The sequence below is a fragment of the Saccostrea cucullata genome, unplaced genomic scaffold (assembly GCF_032062105.1).
Source record: "Saccostrea cucullata isolate Sc308-1 unplaced genomic scaffold, CSIRO_AGI_Scuc_v1 ctg242, whole genome shotgun sequence".
Taxonomy (NCBI): domain Eukaryota; kingdom Metazoa; phylum Mollusca; class Bivalvia; order Ostreida; family Ostreidae; genus Saccostrea; species Saccostrea cuccullata.
Genome location: NW_026927731.1, coordinates 35202 through 59622, shown reverse-complemented (window position 1 = coordinate 59622; position 24421 = coordinate 35202). Strand labels below are relative to the sequence as shown.

The 24421-nt window shown below is 32.6% G+C and overlaps 1 protein-coding gene across 5 annotated transcripts in view; it reads left to right on the top strand.

Moving 5' to 3' along the window:
• LOC134275361 (protocadherin-11 X-linked-like) overlaps window positions 1-20235 on the top strand; it is a 28864-nt gene extending 8629 nt beyond the window's left edge. Inside the window, exons 3-8 of one of the 5 annotated variants that reach the window (XM_062757635.1) lie at window positions 2826-2896; window positions 12519-15566; window positions 17409-17555; window positions 19028-19185; window positions 19670-19821; window positions 19952-20235. In XM_062757635.1, the coding sequence (XP_062613619.1) occupies window positions 12831-15566; window positions 17409-17555; window positions 19028-19162 (3018 nt within the window). In that variant the 5' untranslated portion in view covers window positions 2826-2896; window positions 12519-12830 and the 3' untranslated portion in view covers window positions 19163-19185; window positions 19670-19821; window positions 19952-20235. Of the gene's footprint in view, window positions 1-2825; window positions 2897-8072; window positions 8217-11180; window positions 11325-12518; window positions 15567-17408; window positions 17556-19027; window positions 19186-19669; window positions 19830-19951 lie in introns of those variants that run through there. The other 4 variants (XM_062757634.1, XM_062757637.1, XM_062757636.1 and 1 more) reach the window with 4 other exon arrangements.
• The last annotated feature ends 4186 nt before the right edge of the window (window positions 20236-24421 follow it).

Genomic DNA, 24421 nt, shown 5'->3' with positions numbered 1-24421 from the left:
TAAAATGTTCACAAATATGTGAGCTAGGGTCTACCCAGTCTATTGCTTTTTTGAGATGTGAGTCCTGATATCCAAAATACAGTAGCTGAGCAATTAACCCAAGGACAAAGAGGTTTAGACTTAAAAGGTCGATTTTACAAATAACCGTTCTAGGGTCAACTTGTCAAATCTCTGACAGAAATTACCCCGTGATATCTTGCATTTTGAATCAACATTCAACAAAGAACTCAAACACTTTCTTTTCTTAAACTAAAAACACATGAAATTGTAAGTGAGGGAAAATCTTTTGTTGTGAAACTGTAAAGATTTTTAAATCTCATTTCACGTAAACAGATTTAATTTAAAATCTGATTAAGAACTGTTGAATTTTTTGAAAAAAAAAATTAACTGAAGTAATCCCCCAACAAGAAGTATTGGCTGTATCATGCGGATTTGAATGGTATTGTGAAAAAAATTTAATGCAAGTGCTCCTAAATGGACAAAGATTTATTTGCATACAGTTGAGAAAAAGTCTTTTCATTTGCCGTTTCAATACTTGGCAATGACTGTGTACTTGGAAGACATTATTTAATGTTTTGTTAATGGATTTGCCATATCATTGTCTGATCTTAAGTATTTGAGCACATAATCAGATTGGTTTTCTGGGTGATTAGGGTGATCCTATAGTTCCCGCTGGTTTGATGTGTTAGTCTTGCTAAGTCGTCCCCCTAAAACATAAACCACAAGGATGGTGATTCAAACGCTTCCCAAACCTTTGCCTTTTAGAGCAGTCAGCTTTATAGGAAAGATTCCAAAACTCTAAACTGTGACACATGGATTTCAGATATATATATGGACTTTGCAATTACAGATTACAAAAATAAAAATCATTTAGTTGTTTGCACACAGTGTTGTAGTTGTGATAATTCCTCTTTATAAAAACAGAATTCATTGCTTAATTAAAAAGTTGAATTTCGCTTGTAGATGAAATACCTTGATTAGGAAAACATGAATATTGTCAGCAACTGCATGAGTTACCTGGTAAAATGATATGGTTTAGTAAAGGAACTAAGAAAGTTTTTTTCTTGTTTCCTTTACTGTTTAGAATGCAGATGTTTCTTGGTTTTTTTTTTTTGGAAGTTGGCAATATTGGATTGTCGGAAACCACAATGATTCTTTCCTTTTATAAATCTGAAACATTTAAAATGTTACATTTTGATTTTTTATTCAAATTAGGGGACATGAATTGGAGGTTCTTGTCGGGGAAATCGTTCAGAGCTAATCGCTGACAAATGAGCTGACGCTGAAGCTAATCATGCAGACTGTTGACAATTGTCGTTGACAGCTGTGGTATCGATCATCCTCAGACGTGAATTCTTGTACCCCAGTCCCGACCCAACTTCTGTATTAATTTGGCATAAGAAGACACAGGTCTAAAAGTTACTGAGGAATTTGTTTTAAATATTTTTTCTGCCCAAATGATTTTTTGTAATAGAACCCCAGATGGGATTTGGGGAATATTAAGGATGTGTATGGGTCACTAATGCTTATTTGAAGTGTTGAAAAAAAGATCAAATATGTTTAGCACCCTGTAAAATTCAAATTGTGCACATAAATATTACTTTACAGGAAAGGTGATGATTTTTTTCTTTTAGATGTGTCACATTTTTAATCAACTTTGATAGGTAACAAGTGCCGCTGGAGTAATTACTTTTTATATAAACATAGTTATGAAATATCAAATTGAGATGGAAGGCTAATTGTACATATTCTAATGGACCATAATGCTCTGCTTTTCCTTTATTGATGGTCATGAGATACGGTACATATTTCATTGACAAACATCAAGATAAAAATCTTTGATAAGTTCTCGATAAGTGAGAAAGTAATTTATAGAAGTCATTACTCAGGTGAAAATGGAGAAAAAATTTTAGGGTGAACCAATGCAAATAAAGAAAGTCATTTAAAGTTCATTAGTCAGCAACCAGTCATCAGACGACTCCATTAATTTTCTATCAATGTTTGAACATGTAAGTTCATTTGATTTTTTTTATCAAAACTGACCTCCCCACAAAATGGATCATTATTTTGAATTATTTTTATGATGTCCTTCAAATTATAGAAGAGTTTTGAAATTAGAGAATGGAGCCAGACCATGCTGTGATCAAGGGAACAGTTCAAATTCTGTCATAGATGAAAGTTTTCTTAAATACTTGTAAAATGATTTATTTATTCTATGGGACCTTTATATAAGAATCTAAACAATTTTACTTTGTAAGTTTTGTCATTATGTAGACCAAACAATAGTCATTATAGAAGATGATGAAAGTGGATGGTCCCATTCAATGTAACATTTTTTGTTTCCAAAGGAAGTTCGACACAAGAGCTAGACAAACAGAACGGTCGGAAAAGACGGACAAACCTACCAATTTCCTGTCAGTTCTATTATGATTTCATTCAAAGCCTCTATTTACAAAACATTGAACACACACACAGGCACAAGAATTTGCTTCCCAAATTAAAAGGAAAAATATGAGGTCTACTTTGCTGTACATTTATGATATAAAAAGGTGGGCTTAGGAGACAGAAAATATAAAAATCCAGGGTTAGATTTTTTCCCCTCTCTTGTTTGGCGGCAGTGTATATAGCGTTAAGAGTCAGCGGTATCGTCCCATATAATTGGCTGACTCGGTAGGTTTTATGTGTCAATCATTGGATCAGTGAGTATTGTAATATACAGGTGCAGACCTTTGTTTATCTTCACCTTTCTATTTTTCCTCAATTAGCCATGCTCCTGTAACATTTTTTTTTTCGTGTGTGACTGAGTTAATTTTATGTTTTTGTAGGATATCTGATGACGGGGATCATCTGAGTTTTATTTAATCCACAAATTGACACCTGAAGATCAGAGCCAAAGGTAAGCCTATATATGTCAGTTATACTACAGCTAACAGTATCTCCAGAATTTCTACTGCTTCTTAATGGGCTGATTTTTCTTATAGATATCGAACTAAACCTTTCAAATGATGAACAGTTATTTTAACATTAGTCAAAGCTCTGTTTAGGTCACTAGGTATTTTGATTGAAGTCATTTGACTCCGGAGTAAGTTTCTTTGGTTGAGGTCACCTGGGCTTTTTATGCCATTTTTCCATTTACGTCTATCTGTGAAAATCATCTCCCGTGGCCAAACATTTTTAATAAATGGTAATTGACCTAAGTTTCATTTGATGGCCGTCTTCTTGTTCTGGTCAGAATTTATGGATAATTAACAACTCGCTAATGTAAGAAATAAAACTCGGAATGTTCCTGACCATTCACATAATCGGGTGAAATATTTTTTAGTTTCATATTAAACCTTAGAGAAAATATCCTAAAAATAAATCTCATTTAGGATTTTCTACTAAATGTATATAATGCTCATTGTTCTTTAAATCTTAATAATTTTCAATCAAACATTTAATTAAACATTTGTAAAAGTAATTTTTAAGAAAAAGTCTTATTATTTCTATTTTTTTTTATATAAAAGTTCTAATATCTTTAGAGATTTGCAATATAAGTACCAGTACTTGTACTTAAAAAAATAAATCCCTGCACAAGCCTTTAAGGAGTGCATTCTTAAATATTGTGAAATAATTTTCTTATGATATTTAACTATATAAGTTATCATTTTGTAAATTTATCTTATTTCCAGCTGTAAATGATATCAATGTAGCAAATTTTAACAACCACTTTCATTTGAATTTTTTTTTAAATATGCAAAAGAAAAAATGAACCTGTCCAGCTTGAGGTTAGTCAATATTAATCTGGTACATTATCACTCATCATGTACTGTTAATGTAACAATTTACTCTAATGTGTCACCCAGATAACATTACAACCTTTTAAAAACACAGATTGTGTAAGACCTACAACCACAAAGCATATTTTAATGGATGGGTACATTTCTATCTACCCGTGATAAAAAGCTTATGTAATAAAATGATGGAGTAAGGGGACCATGATTAGGTTCTATTGACAGAGAGACAGAGAGAAATAGAACCTATAGCCCCACCGTCCCAGGCTGTTATCCAAGTTCAATCAGTGTTTGGTGAAGTGTGGGGTAGATAAATATCTCGGAATACCTATCTGATGTGTAGAAAAATATCCCCCAGCCACCCGCCACTCCGTTCTTCCTTCACTGGCCTACATTCTAATGGCATTAGCTTGTCAGTGCCAAATTTTTCACTTTATACATGTTTACAGTGAAATGCTTGGCTTTTTGATGAATTTTTCTGATAAATTTTGTTCAAATTTTTAGTAAGACATAACTCCTGTCATTAACAGAGGATGTTTAATTGACTCAGTTTTAATATTAAGCCTTTAGGTGCTGACCATCATTATGCAATGATTTTTTTTACACTTTCATTAAATTTATTTTTCCATGAAATTGAAAATTTGTGTCTAAATAAATAATTGCTTGACTTTAAATATCAAAGAAAACTTTGGATTTGGACAAGGCAATTTACATTGAGCAAGAACTAAGTACAATAAAATTTTAACAAACATTTGAAAAAAAAAAAATCCATTTAATTTCATTACATATGACCTGTCTTGAAGACAACTGAGTTTGAAAATAATGAAATTTTTTTCAAGTGTATGTAACTGAAGTGTACTCAGTGATAAACTTTGAGCTATTGCGCTGAAAAGACTAACACGATCAAGGGGGTCTGGCATATTTAAGTGGAGATTTTCACTTCACTATGGGACAATATCCAACAATTCAACTCATTAAGTGGCATATTTTTTCCTCAGATCATGTTAAATCTAAATCCAGCTATCATTTGTTTTGATAAAAAGGTGACAGGTGTAAATAATCAATTTTTAACCTTGCGTCTTACTGGGATAACATCGGCCATTGAAGATCTCGCTCACAGTGAGTTGCCTGATGATTAAAAAATGTATCTGGAATGAAGGGGACATTGCAGGCATTGAGGAGCTACTGGGACAGAAGCTTGGAATGGACACACTTGTAGAACATGGCCTCTTTAACAAAGAAAGAAGAACATTGAAATACTCCAAGGTTCCCCCGTATCCCAGAGTTCAAAATCGAAATATTGAACATTTAATTTGTCCCTGGTCGAGTTTAAACTGTTATCTAAATCTAACAGGTCACTTGCCTGAATTGTTCTCAAATCTATCAGAATCCCATCTAATCTCGCAGATGTTTGTGTGTACCGAAATCAGTGGTGTAATTTTCATTGTTTTATGCTATGTTTTAGAAAAATACAGAACAAGTGCAGTATTCTTGTAGAATTTCCATTCACTTTGTTTTACGATTTTTAGTTTGCAAGCTAGGTTACTGTGTAAATTTGTTCATTGTCTATCAAAACCAGAACATTTCTTTTCAATAAGAGGCCAACGAGACTTTTTTTCCTCATTGTGCCAAACTCATCTCTTTGTTTAAAAAATAGTAGGCTTTTTGCTGTTTTTCAAAGCTTTTCATTTTGACTGTCTTTTATGTGTCTTTCTCTTCATTTATCTTAATAAAACATCTCCTTTTTTGTTAAGTGTTTAAAAATACCCTTGTGTGACATTTAGAATTTTTTGGAAAAATATTTTTTCTTCTCCTTGAAACAATAACATGATGATAAGACATTTACATTTTCTTTTATGTGTTAACAAGACATTTATGGGCACAAATTTTGTTTTGAAATGGATGAGAGAGATGTCAGTGCCTGTAACAAACGTTGTGATATAATATTTAACTGTGTTTTACCTGCACATCAAGGTGTATGATACATCTCTAGGGGCTCAAACAAAGAAAGGTTAGATTTTAAACACGCAAGGTGTCTTAGGGTGAAAGCTTTAAATTAAGAAAAATGTAACTTTACAAATTAAAATATCTTATCAAAAGAAAAGTGTCATGTTTAGACAAAGAAAGATATGATAAACACGTCATAGTTTGATCAATTTTAAGCTCTGTTTAACAGATGTATGCAAGGTCTTCATTTCAAAGAAGTATACTTTTTTCACCCAATTTTTCTCTTTTTGTTAGGGGAAAATACCATGTTATTTTATAAATTCTAGCCAACTCACTGCTTTCTTAAAGCTCTTAATATTGGACCAGCATGATAAAAATTGTGCCTAACCAAGCAAATCATTATGAAGGAAGCCCATTTTTCTCGGACCTTTCAACATTTTCATACGGTCCTCTATGCTTCAACACCTCTCATAATTTTCTGGAAATTAGAAATATTTCGAGCTGACCGAGCAAACTTTTATCAAAGATGATTGAGCCACAAAACATACATCAAATTGACATGTCCCTTCATACCTGGCTGAAAGTCTAAAATTGATTTGCGTTGTGCGACTATTTTTTTGTCAAGTTGAGAAATGACCATCTTTTTATTTTTCTCTCTGGGAAGAAAATCAAACATGGCTTACTAGTTCTGATTTGACCAGCATCAAAGGATATAGGTTTTATTTTTCTTTAAAGTAGACAATTACTGGTTTCAGATCTGAAGGTGTGATAACTTGGAACATAAATTCTATGTGCCATTTGAAATTGTCACTTATTTTGCTTGACTTTGGGAAACATGAAACCTACATTTATGAGGGTAACTTGAATTCCATGTAGGAATAAACAAAAATTAATTTAAGCAAAATTGCAGTTCCCATTGTTGATGGTGTGAGAGGGAAATGTATCAAAAAGTTGGTCTTGACAGGGTAAATGTTGTAAATGGAAGTTTTTCTCTTTACTTCTGACAGGAAATGCAATAAAATAACAAATGTTTAGTCTATGGACTAACACAGCCTGCCAAGCATCGACTTGCAACAATCTTCAATTCAGTTTCTTGCTTGTATGCGATTTTTCTTAGTAATTTCGATCTTAATTTGCTTGACTTGCATGGACATCAATAAATAAAGGTAAAAGTAGTCATGTCAATAGAAATGGTTTTAATGGCCCTTGCTCATGCAATCCATTTTATTGGCCCTGGATTTATAAGTCAGTCAATTATATCAATGTAATTGAAATTGTTATCGAAAAACACTTTTCCATTTGACACTTTTCCATCCACATTCCAACTGTCAAGAAATGAAAAATCAAAGAATTCAAAAAGCTGAGACCATGAAAATATAGACCATGGAGATCTTCGTGATATTTCTATGGTGCCAATCTGTTACATTTTGCCATATATAGATGACATGGCCCCTCGTGCAGTGGATTTAAACTTGCATGTTAGCTTCCCCAACGACTGGAACCATAAGTTTGATGATTATCTTTGCAATGGAATTTAATGTTTTTTTTTCACTTGATTTAAAATTTGCAGATCTTTATCAGAAATGAAATTATGTCTTTTTTTGGAAATGGCTGACAATTTAATCACTGTGTTATCATGGCAGTCATCGTAATGTGTCGTGATTTTAAGTGTGCAAATTTCATTATAATTGATATATTAGAGAAAGTAATTTTACTTTTTTAAAGAGTTAAATATTTAAATACACATATCATTACTTCAAACAAGCTTCATATCAATTTTCATTGCTCCAGAGATCTTGAAAGTCTCTCATAGATCTAAGTAAGCAGACAGGAATTCGTTGTGCATTATGTTTTTTCCCTAAGTAAATTCATATTTTCGGGTTCATAATTCATTTTTGACCATTCAATCATCTGTAATTCTCCTTCAAATTAAGATACTTATGGTAGATCAATGACTCAACCCCCTTCAATCTGTCATTTTATATTTTTTTAAATTGATGACAATACTTGTACTGAATTTGAGGTAAGCCCAATGAGGAAACCTGTGCCATTCAACTCAGAACTGGATTAAAACAGACCACAATTTGAACATTTTGTTTTAACCCTCTTGTCGGTGGATTACAAACATGGATTAAACCCCGTGCTTTCAAAAGTAAGATTATGATTGCTCCCTTGATCAGAAAACTTCTGCAAATACTGTAATCTCTGCTTCATAATCCCCCAAAACAGACCAAATCATCGCAATGCTTACACTTACTGACAGGCTCCCAGATCTGAGAGTGCATTTATAATATGTGGACAAACAGATTAGGATACTAGCTCTGAAAAGGTGTTTTTCTTCTTAAAAGCCCAAATGGTGGATACGATATCAGGTAATGAGATAAACTGAAATTGATCGCTGGTGTTTGTGATACTGGACATTTGGACTGTTCTGGAGATTGCCGGGCTGAGATTCAGGAATTATTCTCTCTGTCGGGACTTTCTTATTGACTTTAGGTAAAGCTAGTAATAGGATGTATTTACACATATCACAGGAATTAGGTGGAACTGATATTTAGAATATAATAAATGACTGTCATAGCAGATAGACCGGGCTTCACCCAGGTTATTACTTGATATTCAAAGCATCGGCATTGATATTCAATTCTCTGGTACGTGATGGGATATTAATGCAAGATTTTGGATTTAAATTTCTTGAAAGCATATTGCTATTTCTAATTTTTCATCAAATTCAAGGTTTTTAGTTCTTTAATAATCTAATGATAGGTGTTAAATTGTATTTTAAAACCCCTTCATTGAAAAATTAAAATTTTAAAACCTGGCTATAATCCTTTACACGTTCTCACTGAAGGTTTTGATACTTCTTCATCAGCCCTCTCACCACAGAAAATCGAGATTTTATCATTTAATGACATTTCATTTGAAAGAGGTCGAGTAATCCTCGAGTACGGCACTAATCCTTGTGCCAGGTTTGGGGTAGATTTGTATTATAATAGTATCTATGAGCTGTATCTTTGAGGTATTGACATGGCTATGATAATGGTCAGGGTATCAACGACTGCGGAACTTACCTGGCACGGGGGCGATTAAGTTTACCTAGGCACCGTTAAGATGGTCAGTGCCGTGCCCCACCACGTTAATGTAGAGTTAATTAGTCACAGGCACCATACAGCTCCGATAATTCACCCTCACTATAGACAGTCGTGTTTATTGACAGAAGAAATATATCAACTCTGTAGGTGAAAGCTTTTTCACATTACCTTTCATTCAAAATGTTAATTCTTTATAAATATTTCATTTTAAAAAATCTTCAGTGAACATTTTTCACCAAAATGACCTCAAAAGCCATATTTTTTTCATTCCAACTTACATACAGTATGTTATTTGTTTATATTCAAAAAATACAAAAAGCGAACAGGTTTAATATACAAAGTATAGACTTTATATGTACAAATATACAGAATTTTTTATGTGCATGGTTGCAGATGTTGCTAACAATTTACTTCATTAATATTCAGATAATATTTGAAGTCAACAGATCAAGGTTTAGGGGGAAATACATATATCATGTATCATACATTTTTCCAAAGTGTTACACTTTAAGGACACATTAAAAATTTGCTGAGATTTTTTGTTTATTTGTGTAACTGTGTTAATATCAATTAACTTAGTATAACTGATGTAGTGTTTTACTAATTAACAGTTAAGCACCATAAGACTTTAAGACCATAAGGATAATTGTTTGACCAAAAAAGACATCAAAGACTTTCATACATTGAAACAGATTGGTCCTAAGTAAACCTATCACCTGAACAGGTGTGTAATTATCCCAAATAATAATTGGTAAAACAACACAGCACAGTGTGAGCTAATTGTCAGGACAATGAAAGCGAGAGGAACAGCATGTTGTGTATGAGTGGGCTGTTAAATGGCATTAAAGACTTGTATTTAAGTAAATCACTGAATAAACATCTTGAGTTGGACACACACTCCAACTACAGAGTCCATTGTCACATTTTTTAGATATAAACATGTGCAATGTTTAATTAACAATCCAAAATAAACAGGGGACAGAGAAAAAAGTGTCATTATCTAAGAAAGCGTAAGGATACTAGTTGACCCTTGCTAAACATTGTTAAAGAAAACTTTACTGTATGAAAAAGAAATGATCAATATTTGATCAAATTTTGGGAGAGCGGATGTTGGAACAGATAAAATCTAGTCTTCAAACACAGATAAATAAGGTATGACTATAAACTTCCTTAAATAATTAAAATTCATACGATTAAAAAGGTTAGATACATATTTTCAATTGTAGAATTTTATGTTATTTTTTTATTTTTAATCAAATTTTTCCTCCATGAGGAAGCTTACTATTGGAGAGGTTGGTACCAACATCTTTTACAAGTTTTGAGATGTTAATTTGTTAAAATGTTTCCATATATTTTTGTTTGGTGTTATTTTTTCCTTATTATAATTAAAAAAAAAAAAACACCATAAAATGCACAACCAATCGTGTTCTAGATTTAAAAAAAAAATGCCTTTAAACAACTTTGAAGTATCTTTTATCAGCATGTTAAATAATCCATCTTTGTAGATGTAGAATATGATGTTAACATTAAATTAATTGTAATTTTATGATTTATGGACAGTGGTACAAGGAAGCCACTGATTATCAGAAACAAACATTATCATCTGTTTTCATGTGCTTTTAAAAGCTACTACAGCATGTAATAATCAATATTTTATTGCTGTACAATTTCATTGATTAAAAATCATATCCTAAAGACATTTTAACCATAGTTTCTTCTAATAACTGTAATTAAAATTTTAACAGATATGTCAAAATTTTCATTCAAAATTTTTGTTTGAATGTTGAAAATTGTTGCATGTTTAAATAAAGGTATTATTATAAATATTTTTGGTTCAATTTATCTTAAATTTTCATCAATGAAAGAAATTCAATTTAAAATTGAAAAGTCGTAAACTTGTCATTCTGTATTACAGAAAATGTTGATAAAACATGATGATTGAATTCCATTGCTTCCTTTACATAATTATAAAGACATTAAATGAAGTGTAAATTCTGTTTTATTTATTTTAATCCAATGCCAAATTTACATGTCCTTGTAAAATGCCACTGTGTTGACAGAGAGAGGATGAAGTTTTTAGAAACATATGTAATTATCTACCCAAAAATGTCAGTGTCACCTTCATAGTGAAAAAACAACAAACCAGTCAGCTATCAAGACATCAAAAACAACAAAAAACATAGAAACCTTCACTCAGAATTCTTAAAAATTAGCAAAGGGGTACATTGACATGATAAGATAAGAGGATAGCTGAGGGGCGGTGGAACGGAGCGATTTGATTGGTGGATAGGCGGTATTGTTGATCAGGTTAAAGTGTGACTAGGTGTGTGTTGGGAGATCAGTAGTATAGACAGGTACCATTATACACAGGCCTTATACCTGTATCACTATACCCAGGCCTTACCTGTATCAACTCAGAGTCTGTCTTCATGATGAACACTTAGGATTTATTTGTTTTTTGTTTTCTGAAGTGGAGGGGATATTTTTGTTTATCTTTGTCAAAGTGGAAGAGGTATGCATCCAGTTTTTAATCAAATATTCTCTTTAAATTCATAGGAAGTTCTTGATATTTTAATTTTCATTTAGTGGTCCTTTTTTAATTGCACTTAGGTTAATTAAATCTCCATATATTTTTTTTATTGAAGTCATGTATGAAAATCATGATTTTATCAAATTCTAAACCATATTAAAATTAATTAATATATCGAAATAAAAAAGAAATAGAGCAATTCAAAGTTAATACTGGAAATTTTAAAAGGTTTTAATAATTATTTGTATGATTAAATAATTTTATTTCTCATATATAAGATATGAAAAGCATTTTAAGAAAATAGCTCTATAAAATTTGATACCAGCTATAGTGCAAATATTTAAATAATTTCTAATTTTTGGATTATTGAAAGAAATACCATTTACAAAGAAAATATGTACATGCTTATATATTTTTGGACTTTGACACTTTTTTTTTATAAGAATGATATATATTTTCCATTATATAATTATTGTTGATTGTCACATTTGAATGCCAGAAATGTTATTTGCATTTGAATATTCCATATATAGTGTCATCCAAATAATATTAATACACAAATTCACCACTTTTTTTTTCAACATATGGTTCAAAGGAGAAAAAGCTTTGAAATTTTTATTGAATTTTATTTTATTACCTTATATGCAAAATAGCCTTTACTTTCAACCATTACTAACACAACTTCTTTTCTTTTAAGTTTATACTTGTCCTCCCTGAAGAGATTTTGTAAAGATTAATTTTCACAATAATGTAGAAAAACAAAAATAAAGGCATTGGGACTTTTAACTGTAATACCTTTCTGACAAAAGGATGTTTCAATAATGACTCAGGATGTTTATTTATCAGTGAAGAAATCTATAAAGTCACTTAGTATTGAAGAAGTCTAAGTAAATCATGCCCACTTTGATTTTATAATCAGATATATCGTAATCTAATTCAATTTCCACACATGCAAGAATGCATAAGGGGAAAAACAGTTGGGAACTTAAAAGATTTTTTCATCAAAATATTGAAATACTGCTTGAGTGAAGTAGACAGATGATGTTAGATAGGGAATTTTTCCTCAGGTGTTCTGCAATCAGCCTGTGATTACCGTCTTCATGCTATCCAACCTTATGTCACAAGTCCAACCAGAAATGTCAATATTTTCCTTCAATTGCTTTTCTTATTTTGTAGATTCAAAATTCTTGGAGCAGAGGAGTGGAAACAATCCATTTTGCCTTTAATTCACCAACATAACAATTGGATTACCGAAAATTAGCCACACTGAATCATGGAGAATTTATAGAAGAGATTTTCCATTTGTGTTTATTTTGTGATGCAACATTAGTCCCAGAGGAAAACTGAAAGGCTTATAAATGTCAGTGTTTTGATGGTCTGTCATTTGGTGAAGTCAGCAGAAAGGCAACATGACATGACTGAATGTGAGACTTTGTTAATAATTGATCAACACCATTAATTTAGCAATTTGAACAAAAGAAATCAATCATGGCCTCCATCTTGCCCAGTTTAGTTCTTGTGTTTTTCTGGATCTCGTGTTGCTATTGCCAGAGTGTTGCTTACATCACAACAGAAGAAGTTTTACCTCCTGTATTCCTTGGCAATGTTGCAGATGACAGCAACCTCACTTCCACAACTGACCCAATCATTCTTGCCAATGTCAAATACAGCTTTCTTAGTGTGGGCAGCAACTCAGCCAACAGTGATTATTTTCAAATCGATGAAAATACAGGGGAACTAAAAACCAAATCAAAACTTGACAGGGAGACCATATGTCCTTTCATGAAAGTATGTGTTCTATCTCTAAGGATTGGTGCTAATAGTGGAACTTTTTTCAGAACTATCAATGTAAATGTCTCCATCATAGACAGAAATGACAATTCACCATTATTTCCAATGAACTCTACCTCCCTCTCAATACCAGAGGACACTGCCATTAATGCCACATTTCCACTTCCTACTGCATTAGACAGAGACATGGGGGAAAATAATTCTTTGAAAACCTATGTTCTGGAACCACCCAGTAGCGCATTTGGATTGTTACTTAGCCGCAAAATTGATGAGAGTTTGGAAGTAAATTTGGTGCTTAATAAGAAACTAGACAGAGAAAAGTTGAGATCTTATCGTATTTACCTAGTGGCCAAAGATGGCGGCCTTCCACAAAGGTCCAGCACCATGACAATTAACATTGCAGTGGCAGATATAAATGACAACAAGCCACGATTTAGCTATTCACAGTACAATGTGACAATACAGGAGGATATTGCAGTAGGTACTAACATCATTAAAGTGTCTGCATCTGATGATGATTCGGGACCAAATGGTATTGTTGAGTATCGTTTTTCGTCGAATCCAAATGGTGAAAGTCAGAAGTTATTTTCAATAAATAACAGTACAGGAGAGGTCAAGGTCATTCAACAGTTGACCTTCACCTCTGGAGAACCTCACAGGATTGTAGTGTCAGCATTGGACCATGGATCCCCACCTCTTAGCAGCCAGGCTTTTATCAACATTCATGTTGTGGATGTCAACAACCATGCTCCAGAAATCAACATCAACCTGTTATCTGGGGGCAAAGTCAGTGAAAGTTCCAACAGAGGAACAGTTATTGCCTACGTGGCTGTTGTCGACAAAGACACTGGTAAGAATGGCCAGGTGAAATGTACAATAGACCATCCTAAATTCCAACTTCACAACCTCTCCAACACAGAGTATAAAGTCATAGTGTCAAATGAACTGGACCGAGAGGAAAACATTGAGTACATTGTGAAAGTCTACTGTGAGGATGAAGGTGTACCTAAACAGAACAAGTCAGAGAGCTTTATTGTACAAGTTCTAGACAGGAATGATAATGAACCGAAGTTTGACAGGGAACTGTACAATGCTACCATAACAGAAAACAAAGACCCAGGTCAGATGATCACCAAGGTCACCGCCTCAGACAGTGATCAAGGAAGCAATGCTGAGGTGCGCTACTCCATTGAGCAAAACTTTCGTACAAAATTTGATGTAGATTCTAGTACTGGAATCATCAGAGCCAAGGTGCGTTTTGACAGAGAGGTTGAGAGTAGCATATTGTTTAAAGTGTATGCTGCTGATAATGGATCCCCTGTACCACTGACAGCTACAGCGACTGTCAAACTGAACATTGAAGATGATAATGATGAGTATCCTACATTTAACCAAAGTAGTTATGAATTTCAAGTGATGGAAAATAGGGATGCTGACTTTGTTCTGGGCACTGTGGCTGCCACAGATGAAGATATTGGTTCTAATGCAGCCATTGTGTACACCATTCCTTTCACCTACCAGAACACTCCATTCTCTATCAATCCGTCCACAGGAGAGATAAAAACTAACAGAAGACTGGACCGTGAAGTCACCTCAAGGTACGTACTGTCTGTGATGGCTACTGATAGAGGTGTCTCTCCTAAAAACACCTCTTGTACTGTGACTGTTACCATCCTGGACGAGAATGATGAATACCCTCAGATTAAGTTTCCCACCCGAGGAAACGAGTCTGTTAAGGTACCCCATACCACCATCCCCAACTCTGTTGTCACTCGAGTGGAAGCGTATGACAAAGATGAGGGGGAAAATGGATCTCTGAAGTACAGTATTGTGAAAAGAGACGACGACAACCTGTTCTACATTGATTCAAAATCTGGACAAATCTATTTATCCAGGAAGATAGAGAGTTTTGATATCAAAGAGTTTTCTCTGTTTATTGATGTATCAGACCAGGGTAAAGTGCCGCTGAAAACGGGAGTAGAGGTGAGACTATTTGTGGAATATCACGCTATTCCAACAGTGGCAGAACAGAAAATTGGACAGAATGTGCTAATAGCTATTACCATTGCCTGTGTGACAATTGTGCTGTCATTAGCCATTATAGTGACCATTTTTCTAATTAGGAGGATGGACAATAATAAGCGTAAAAGATTTACAAATGTTGAGTCAAGTAATCAACATGAATTTCAGCTTCCAGACTCTGTGCAATATAACTCTAAAAAATCTTGCCTGACTCGAGAAAATTCTCACAAGACTTATCTCACAGACAATAATAATCTCACATCTCAGGAAGTGAAGAAAGTGAGTTTCTCATCCGATGATCAACAGGATTCAGGAATTTTTATGATTGGTCGAGATGTTGGTCCTAATAACTTTGTAACCACCAATCAACACATCTATGCAAATCAGCATCATTCTCCATACAACAGTCAGGTAAGTTGATTTATAGAGTCAAAGAATTGTTCATCTAATCTTTGGGGATAAAAAATTAATTACCTTTATGTTTTCAAGAATCCATGAAGGTATATATCTGTTTTACTGTAAAACACCATTAATATTAGATCTACTAATCAGAGAAATTGATCCGTATGTTATTACATATTTGGGCAGTGCATTATTTAAAGATTTTTGTAAAAATTAAGAAATAATCATAAAGCCACAAAAGTTAGAAGTAAAATTTTTAAATTGCATTGATTTTTCTCTTCCCTTTTAACATGAATAATTTAAAGAACAAACAAAATGTATGTTGAACAAGTAATTATCTCCGAGTGTACAATGTTAATTAGCTGTGATGTTGTAATGTTGTTTTGGGAGCCATTTGTAACCACACCTTCTGGGCAGTAACCAAACAATAGCATGTAACATCCTCCTTCCTTGTGACAAAACACTTGTCCCACAACAAGTCAGAATGAAACACACTAACTAATGGGTAACTGACTGCTATAACTTCCTTTTGAAAGGAGATTATGAATTTGGTAATTTACCTGTAAAAATGATAAATTTTCAACTAAATTTAATTTTAAATTTCTGATACATATTTTGTTCATTAGTAATTTAAAGATAGAAAAGTTTATTAAAAATTGAAAATTTCACACAGTTTCAATTGAAAAAAATAGTTTAGTACATTAATAGTCAGTGCATTAGGACTAGATGTGTGTGAAATGCCAGGTATACCTAAAATATATTACAAGATATTTCTTCACTAAAAATGTTCAAAATACCTTGATAAAAACACTATATAAAGCATATCCTTACACAACACTCAGATAGCGGAAAGTCAGTGTTTGATTTTGTCAAGATCATCATTGATACTAGGTTCTGAAATCTCCGTGTTGATACGTAAAACTGATTAAAATGAAATGTAGCCCCTTTAACGTGCCGGGCATGATCAGGTTTCTATAATTATATTGTCACTCTCCTACCCCTCAATAACGAATATTAGCTAAAAGACTTGGACTTGTGATGTATTTAGGTAATCTGTTAAAACTTTTGTTTGATCCTGATAATGCTCTATTCTTCCTTAAAAGATAAAGGTGTATAAATTTCTACCCCTGTCTTGGCCCTTTGCTTCTACAAAATTCAAATTACATTGTGATTAACTGCTTAACTGGTTCATTACCAGGTTTTTTCTTCATTTTGAAAGATGTATAGAAAGACAATTTGTTTAAACTTGAGTGTGGTTGTTTGAGAATAGGATTAGAGACCATGTATCGGAGGATATCATGTCTAGTTTGTTGTTTACAGATAGGTCCCTTGTACCAAAAACTGATATCATTCTTCTCTTAGAGACTAATGGTGGTCAACTAAAATTTGGGCCAGCTAATATTGATTTAGGCTTTAATATTGAACATCTTTTGTGAATGATTATGTCCAAATTTTAATCATCACAAAGAAAGCCCATAGCTGAGTGGTGCATTGGTTGCCATGTAAACATGCACACCTGTGTCCTACCCCGCTATTAACCGCTCTCTGAATAATCACCAGCCCTGATTCCAGTTATCGACAGAAAATCAATGAAAATTCATTTACTTAATGATTTAATCTGTTTTAAATTAATGAATTTAATAGACATAAAAGGCAAATTACAGAGATTAACAACCTCAGTTATGTTAATCTACAAGGCATTTATTAGTGGAAGATAAAAAAAAAAGTTTCTTTATTTGATTTAGTCAAAAATCTTCAACTTTCATTATTTTTCAGTAGAGTATTCAGGAATAGGAAATATGAATTGTCTGAGAACATGTAAAATAAATTGCTCCTGTTATTTTTTTGTAGCCAGAAGACACGCCCCCACCTCGCCCGAGGAGAGAGAAGAAGCCATCAGATCTTCACCAGGAGGAGTTAAACAGAATGGCTTCCATCAACTTCCACCACAAACTCATCAAAAACTACAATAAACCACTCATGTACCACCCTGACGAGGTAAGCAAAGGTTCCGTCCATTTTCAAGGGATTTTAAAAAAGGAATATTGAAGATATCAACATGTATTTCCTGACTAAATATTTTTTTCATTTCAAAATATGAATAATTTGGTTTCTCTATTACCTACATGTAAATTACATGTACAATGTGTTTCTTGACAGAATAATTTAAATGTATGATAGAGTTTGGTTTAATATGCAAGAAATTTGATACCCAATACCTGCCACATGTTTGCAAAATATGAATCCACTGTAAATATTGGTGGTGTCAATTTAGTGTCAATTGTTAAATATTACTGGAAAGTTTTGAATGGCAATGTCAACTGAAGCACCATATAACAGATACTAAACAAGTATTGACTGTCCTGTAGAATCAGTGAGGCTGATCCTCTATAAGTGGACATTCAGGCATAATCTCCCCCCTAGATCCAAGATAAAACAAGTATGGAGACACCTCGGTGACTCTGAAGATGGCAGCGATCCAGGGTCGAGGTGTGGGGGTATTTGTGGTCAGTTCATGCGGAAATAATGTTACGCAATGCATAGGGAAAGTAAATAGGGAATACCCCGGCATTTTATCTCAGTTATTTTGATTAGTATTAGATGATGTTGATTTTGTAATGTATTAAAGGGTACATTGGACAGCAATGGATTTTCATTCAAACTGCTTTGTCCTTGGTAGGAGGCAATTTAGAGGGTAAATTGGATTTAACAAAAAAATACAGATGGACTGATTAAAAAAAAATTGGCATGATTAGAACATTGTAAAAAGATCTGGACAGAAAGCTGTGAATTTCTGTCTGATGGAAAGAAAGGGAAGCGGATTGTGTCACATAAAAAGGTCATCTGACAGAATGTTCCCAAGTATTGGCTGTTCCCAAACCAACAGGTGACTTTTGTCATCACACCTTGGGGAGGGACAGAATCGGTCAAATGCCACATTGCAGGTCCAAACTGCACACCCAGCAACCTTTGTCAGGTTTGCAGAAAATGGCTAATTTTACCAGCAGGACTTCAAAGTGTTTGGGGTATCTAGGCTTGTATTCTGGGTTTTGATTAAGTGCTATGTGTCACAAAAGAACAAAGTTAATCCTTGTGAGTTTGGACAAATTGAGGTGTTCTTTACATGATGTTCATACAACAGAATAGTTTGGGAATTTGTTCTTATTTGATTAGTATCTGATCATGTTTTTTTTATTCTTGGTTTTTGGCTTTTCACAGATTACGTTGCTTTTCCTAAAAAAGTCTTTAGGAGTAAAATAATTTTTGAAGACCTTAAATTGAGGAAAAGAAGAATTTGCCTTTAATTCCTTTTAATCGTTCTTTTTAGTTGAAAAGTTTTTATTTTAAATTTCCTTTGTTCTTCTTATTCATCTGTAGGTAGAATTAGAAAAAAAAAATATAGGAAATAAATAAAAGAAAAATACTTGGAATCCATTGATGCAATCTAACTATACTTTTATTTGTTTCAGAACAGACACTATCTGTCCCAGCAGAAACCCGGTGTTGAGGACTCAATCAGTGATGGTTCAGGGGAGGTAACTGTGTCAGACAGTGGAAGGGGCGGGAGTATGGAGGATGTCCACAGGGCCAGTGTTCAGATCTAGTCATCACAGGGAGGCGTTAACAGGTCAGTTGTAGTCTGTTAAAGTTGAGGGAGGGGGGAGGGACTTCATTTAATGACAGTGTAGAGGAGCATTTTTTGGTAATTCTATAGAAAACCAGTATTGGTGAATTGATGCAGATTTTGTTGATTTTTGACTTTGCAAATTGCTTACAAGCTTTAAAAAACATTTTTGTCTCTAAACTGTAGACAGATATATTATTTCTTGGCTTCTAGGGATACAGTGTATTGGTTAAAATTATATATAACCTGTCAGTAATCTTTTTTAAATCATAAATGCAATATTAGAAAATGTGCATTTGTAGCAATAGGAGTTTAGATAATATCTATTAAAATAAGCTGTCCACATAGGGTAATCAGTGCAGGATTTGTGTTATAAATGCTTTATTGAAGGTTCCCTGCTATTAAATCTTATTGTTCAAAACTATTTTAATACTACAGCTTAGAAATCTGGTATTAAAACTAACTGCATTGGTTAATGTGCTTTCAGATTTAAATGTGAAAGACTCCACATTCCAACAGAGATAATGGATTTTGTTTTTGGTGCATTATTGAAAATAGACCTGAACTACAGCAGACTAGAAAAGAATACAGCTGATTCAGACTGCAGGACCTGACGAGTCAAGGGAGAGAATTCAGCAGGTGCTTGGGTAAATACTTTATGACATACTTTAGTATTTTTCATTGAAAGTGATATATTTTTGATTTAAAAAGAATAAAAAGAAATATCTAACTTTTAATATTTATATAAATTTTGTTTTTCTGTTTTTAGACCAAAGTTACCTCCTTTGTCAGGCTACAGCGAGGACAAACTATAGGACATAATATTGCTCTCTTGTGATCTCATTTCATCAGCTTCATTTTCTCATCCCATGCAACAAAACAGAGGAAATGTTTTGAATCAAATCTTTATTTTATACCAAACAAAAGAATAATCCAAAACTTCTTATAAACATTTTTTCCATATAGTTGATTTGATTAATTCCTATGCATCCATTGTCATTATCAGACTTCTACTCTAATCTCAGGTTGTTATAATTTATTTATTTTGCTGTACATACAAGAAAATGTTATTTTTGTTATTGTTTTTTACTTTGAAATAATAAAATGTCAAAAAACTTGTATTTTTAACTTTTTTTTGTTAGGGCAGTGTTAGACATGTTTGAAACTTTTATGAATTGTTTATTTTGTCCCCCCTCCCCTTTCCACCAAAATGAGTGTCTGCTTTATGATTCCATAAACCATATCCAATTTACAAAGAACTTATGACAGATAGAATTATGAAGACTATGACAAGAATGTCTGTTGGAATCGTTTAAGGAATCAATCACTGTCTAGTTAGCATAGTATGCCAGGGTATCAACAATAGTGGGAAACATGGGATAATTTGCATAACGGGCGAAGCATACAATAAAATTGTAGATTTAGACTTTAAAAATGTAGACATAGATTTAAATTACACAAGGACTTCCATGCCAATTTCAATAGTCCTCACCCACTGACGTCAAACACAAAGGCAGTCGCATGAGATTTACATGCATATTTGTCCTCCTTAGCGTCAGACACAGAGACATATGCGCACGAGATTTGTCGCAAGCATATCAGGCCTCTTTATAGCTCCTGACCTATTGACCTGCCTAGTTTACATTCCAGCAGAATTATCAAAAAATCAACTCCGACAACTTTCAAAGAGTTATCACAGAGAAAAAAAGTTAGAAATGGAAACATTTTATTTTGAAATTGTTCTTTTGATAAGAATGTGAGTAAAAAAAATTCAGTTATATGTCTACACACAGGTACTTGACATAACATTTTTCTTATAAGAACAAAAATCGTACCTGATAATAAACATGTATTATTAGGTGTGGGATAATTATTTTTTTCTTTTTTTATAAGAAACATGTAATTTCTGGTGCTTTATACAATCATTTTAAAACAATACTTTTGAAAAGTAAAAAATTAAAGTTTAATTAAGAGCTATGAAGTGATTTTTTCCTGTTCTCGACTTCATTGTGTAAAAAAGGATCAAGACATTATTCTGAATGCAACAACACAAAGATCGTAGATGGACTAGTAAAGCTAAAATCCGATACATTGTACTTGCATTTTTTTTTGTTCAATCAATAATTTGATAATGATATATATATCATGTATATTTTGAATTTATTTGGGGAGATAATTGCAAAATTTACATCATGATAATGTATATTTGCCTTTTTTTTTTAACACTGTTAAGATTGGGTTTTATGTCCATTTTGTCACCATTTGGAATTACCACAAAATAAATAATATTCTGAAATATTAATTGTAAGGGATTTGATCCACATTTCTTCACGATTTTTAATGCCTGCTCTGTCTTTGGAAATCCACAACACATGATAGTTTAAAAGAAGGCTACTATAAGTTTTTAACCCTTTGTGAAGAGAAAATGAGAGATGCTCCCATACATTTCTATTAGTTCATATGTCCTTTATAAAATATTGTATGACCCCTTCAGCCTTTAAAAAATATATTCACATTGATAACGAATATTATTTTCTGCTTTTTTAAAATAAAAATTCGTTTTTGTAAATTAATTATTTTGAACCCAACAAACAAAATCCAGGAATTAAGAGGGAAGGAGGGAATATTTTCTCTAGACAAACATTCAGCTACCCGATATCTGTAAAATAATTGTATATGTATTTAATTTTTTTTCTTTTATTTCGATGAACATGCAATTTTATAAAGAAAAAAAAAAACACTTCCGTATATAAAATAAAACATACTGTGATTTGTAAAAGTATTTTTAAATAAAGAAAATACATAAGAACATTTGCTCTATGCAACACCATTTGTGAATTTTCCTTACGACATTTGTGATTTTTTCCCCACAGCATATAATTAATTTGCAAACTAAACAATGGAAACTGTAAAAGGACATTGTGTTATTTTTGTTCCATTTTCTCTCTCTCTCTCTCTCTCTCTCTCTCTCTCTCTCTCTCTTTATTTTATTTTATTAATATTTGGAGTAGGACCTACGCGCGCGCGAGAGAGAGAGGGGGGCAGAAACGTAAGTGTAATCACAACTTTTTTTAATGAACCTATGAATGTTAAATTGTTTCATCACATATATCGTGTATTTTCTTAATTAAATGCAGTTATTTCTTATCAACATAACAAACAAGTACCATAACCAAAATTTGCATTCTACTGATGAAAGAGAGACAACTCAAATTAATATTTTAATTTTTTTTTGGCTAAAAGAGTTGTCTCGCCTTTCAAAGAAAAATATATTTTCTTTCCCTGATACAGTTTAAAATATCTACCAATAGTTATTACAGTTATTACGATCCGTTTGATATATATGCATTTCATATCTCTGTCCTAAAGTAGTTATTTCTTCAAGCAAATGGAAATTCACGTATTTCTTAAAAGTAATCGCGTGTTCGAATTTTGCATCGATACTGATGAAAGAGAGACAACTCTGGTATTTTTATTTTTTAAACTTTGCTAAAGAGTTGTTCCCCTTTAACGAAGTAAATTCCATCCTTCCCCTTCCTTGAAATCGTATAATAGCTTCCAGTCAGAATGTAGCCATTACATTTAACACGATACCTTAGATATATTTCATTTTCATGTATAAGACGAGTTTGATAACATGAACATGCACAAAAAAGGGATTTTTTTTTTCTACAAATGTAAAGAACCTGCCCCAAGCAGAAAATTCTTTTGTGTGTAAATTGAACATATTTTATTGTGAAACATTTGATTAAGACAATAGTTCTGGAACTCAGAAAGCCTTCTCGCTATAAAACATTTTGTTACATTGCCGTAATATGAATACATGAATATATAATTATGGTTAAAGTATTTAAAAAATGAGTAGTGGGCATTTTTCTAAGCCAATTTTCCATAGATTCATTGATCTTCTGACTATTGCAGAGTTGTCCATGTGTTTCTCTGGAAAGGAGCTCGAGGTTGGGGGTCTTTAATTTTCTTTTCATAGACATCAACATCAAAAACTGCAGGTCTTGGCAAAATGCAGAGGTACTGAATACTAATATATACATGTACTGTGAAAAGAGATGTTAAAATCAACCTGACTGTTCAACTTATGAAACTGTCAATGGACAGTCTGCCTTTATATTCACACAGCATGAATGTAATTCGTTTGTGTAAAACGAAATAGAAGTTTAAAAACTGGTCAAAGAGTGCCACAACACTAAATTCCAAAATTCCAGGTGAACACAAAGACGAACGGACAAACTGTACATTAGTCATGCGCTTACAGTACAGTCAGGAAAAAGATGCAAATGCCTTTTGAGCTGGTTGTTTTGTTACATATAATTTCGAATTTGTCGGAAAGTTTTATTTTATAGAATACAAAATTATCTGCATGCATGAAACCTCTTTAGGCCGTGAAAGGGTTCTATTTAGTCAGAAAAAGCTATTTTTCTAAGTTTAACAAGAGAGACAACTCCTTATTTTCGTGTACAGGTTTTCAAAATTTTAGAGTTATCTCGCTTAGACTAACTTGCCGTGCTTTTCCAAGCTTGAAAGAAGTTAAAAATTTTCCAAAAAACATTGGTTATACTGATATATCGTTAATTTTGAATTCAGTGTGAAACAGTAGTACACAATTTACAATATAGCAATGCTATCTGTGAATAAAATATATATGTTTTATAAACTCTTTTCGCGAGTAGTTAGTTGAATATTTACGTGAAATTAAAAAGAATGTGATCTTCAGTGAACAATGAGTTCAACAATAACTCATTTTTTATATTCCTTTTATCGATAAGATATAATTATAAAAAGTGAAATATTTTAAGAATTATATCTTGTAATTCAATCGATCTTTTGCATTCAATGCAGATTAATAAGTAACACAATTTTATTTATTTGGAACTTATCTAAAATTAATTTCGCTGCATTTTTTAAAATTATCACAGGTAAATAAAAAAAATATTTTTAGAAATCAATTGATTTTTTACATGCATATATTTGTCAGATTATATTTATCAAGATTTATATAGTGTATAAAATGAACCTTAATGCTAAAAATTAATATCACCCAAAATTGTCCTGGTTGATTTTCCAAATTTATGGTCATGTGATAATCTAGTGTATTCACAAAAAAGAAATCCCATTTCATCATATATGCTAAGTATTTTAGTTCCTTATATTTATCTAGAAACTACATGTGACAGGTGTAGTATTGAAAATGCCTTCAATTTATTATTCTATCTTCATACAGCCA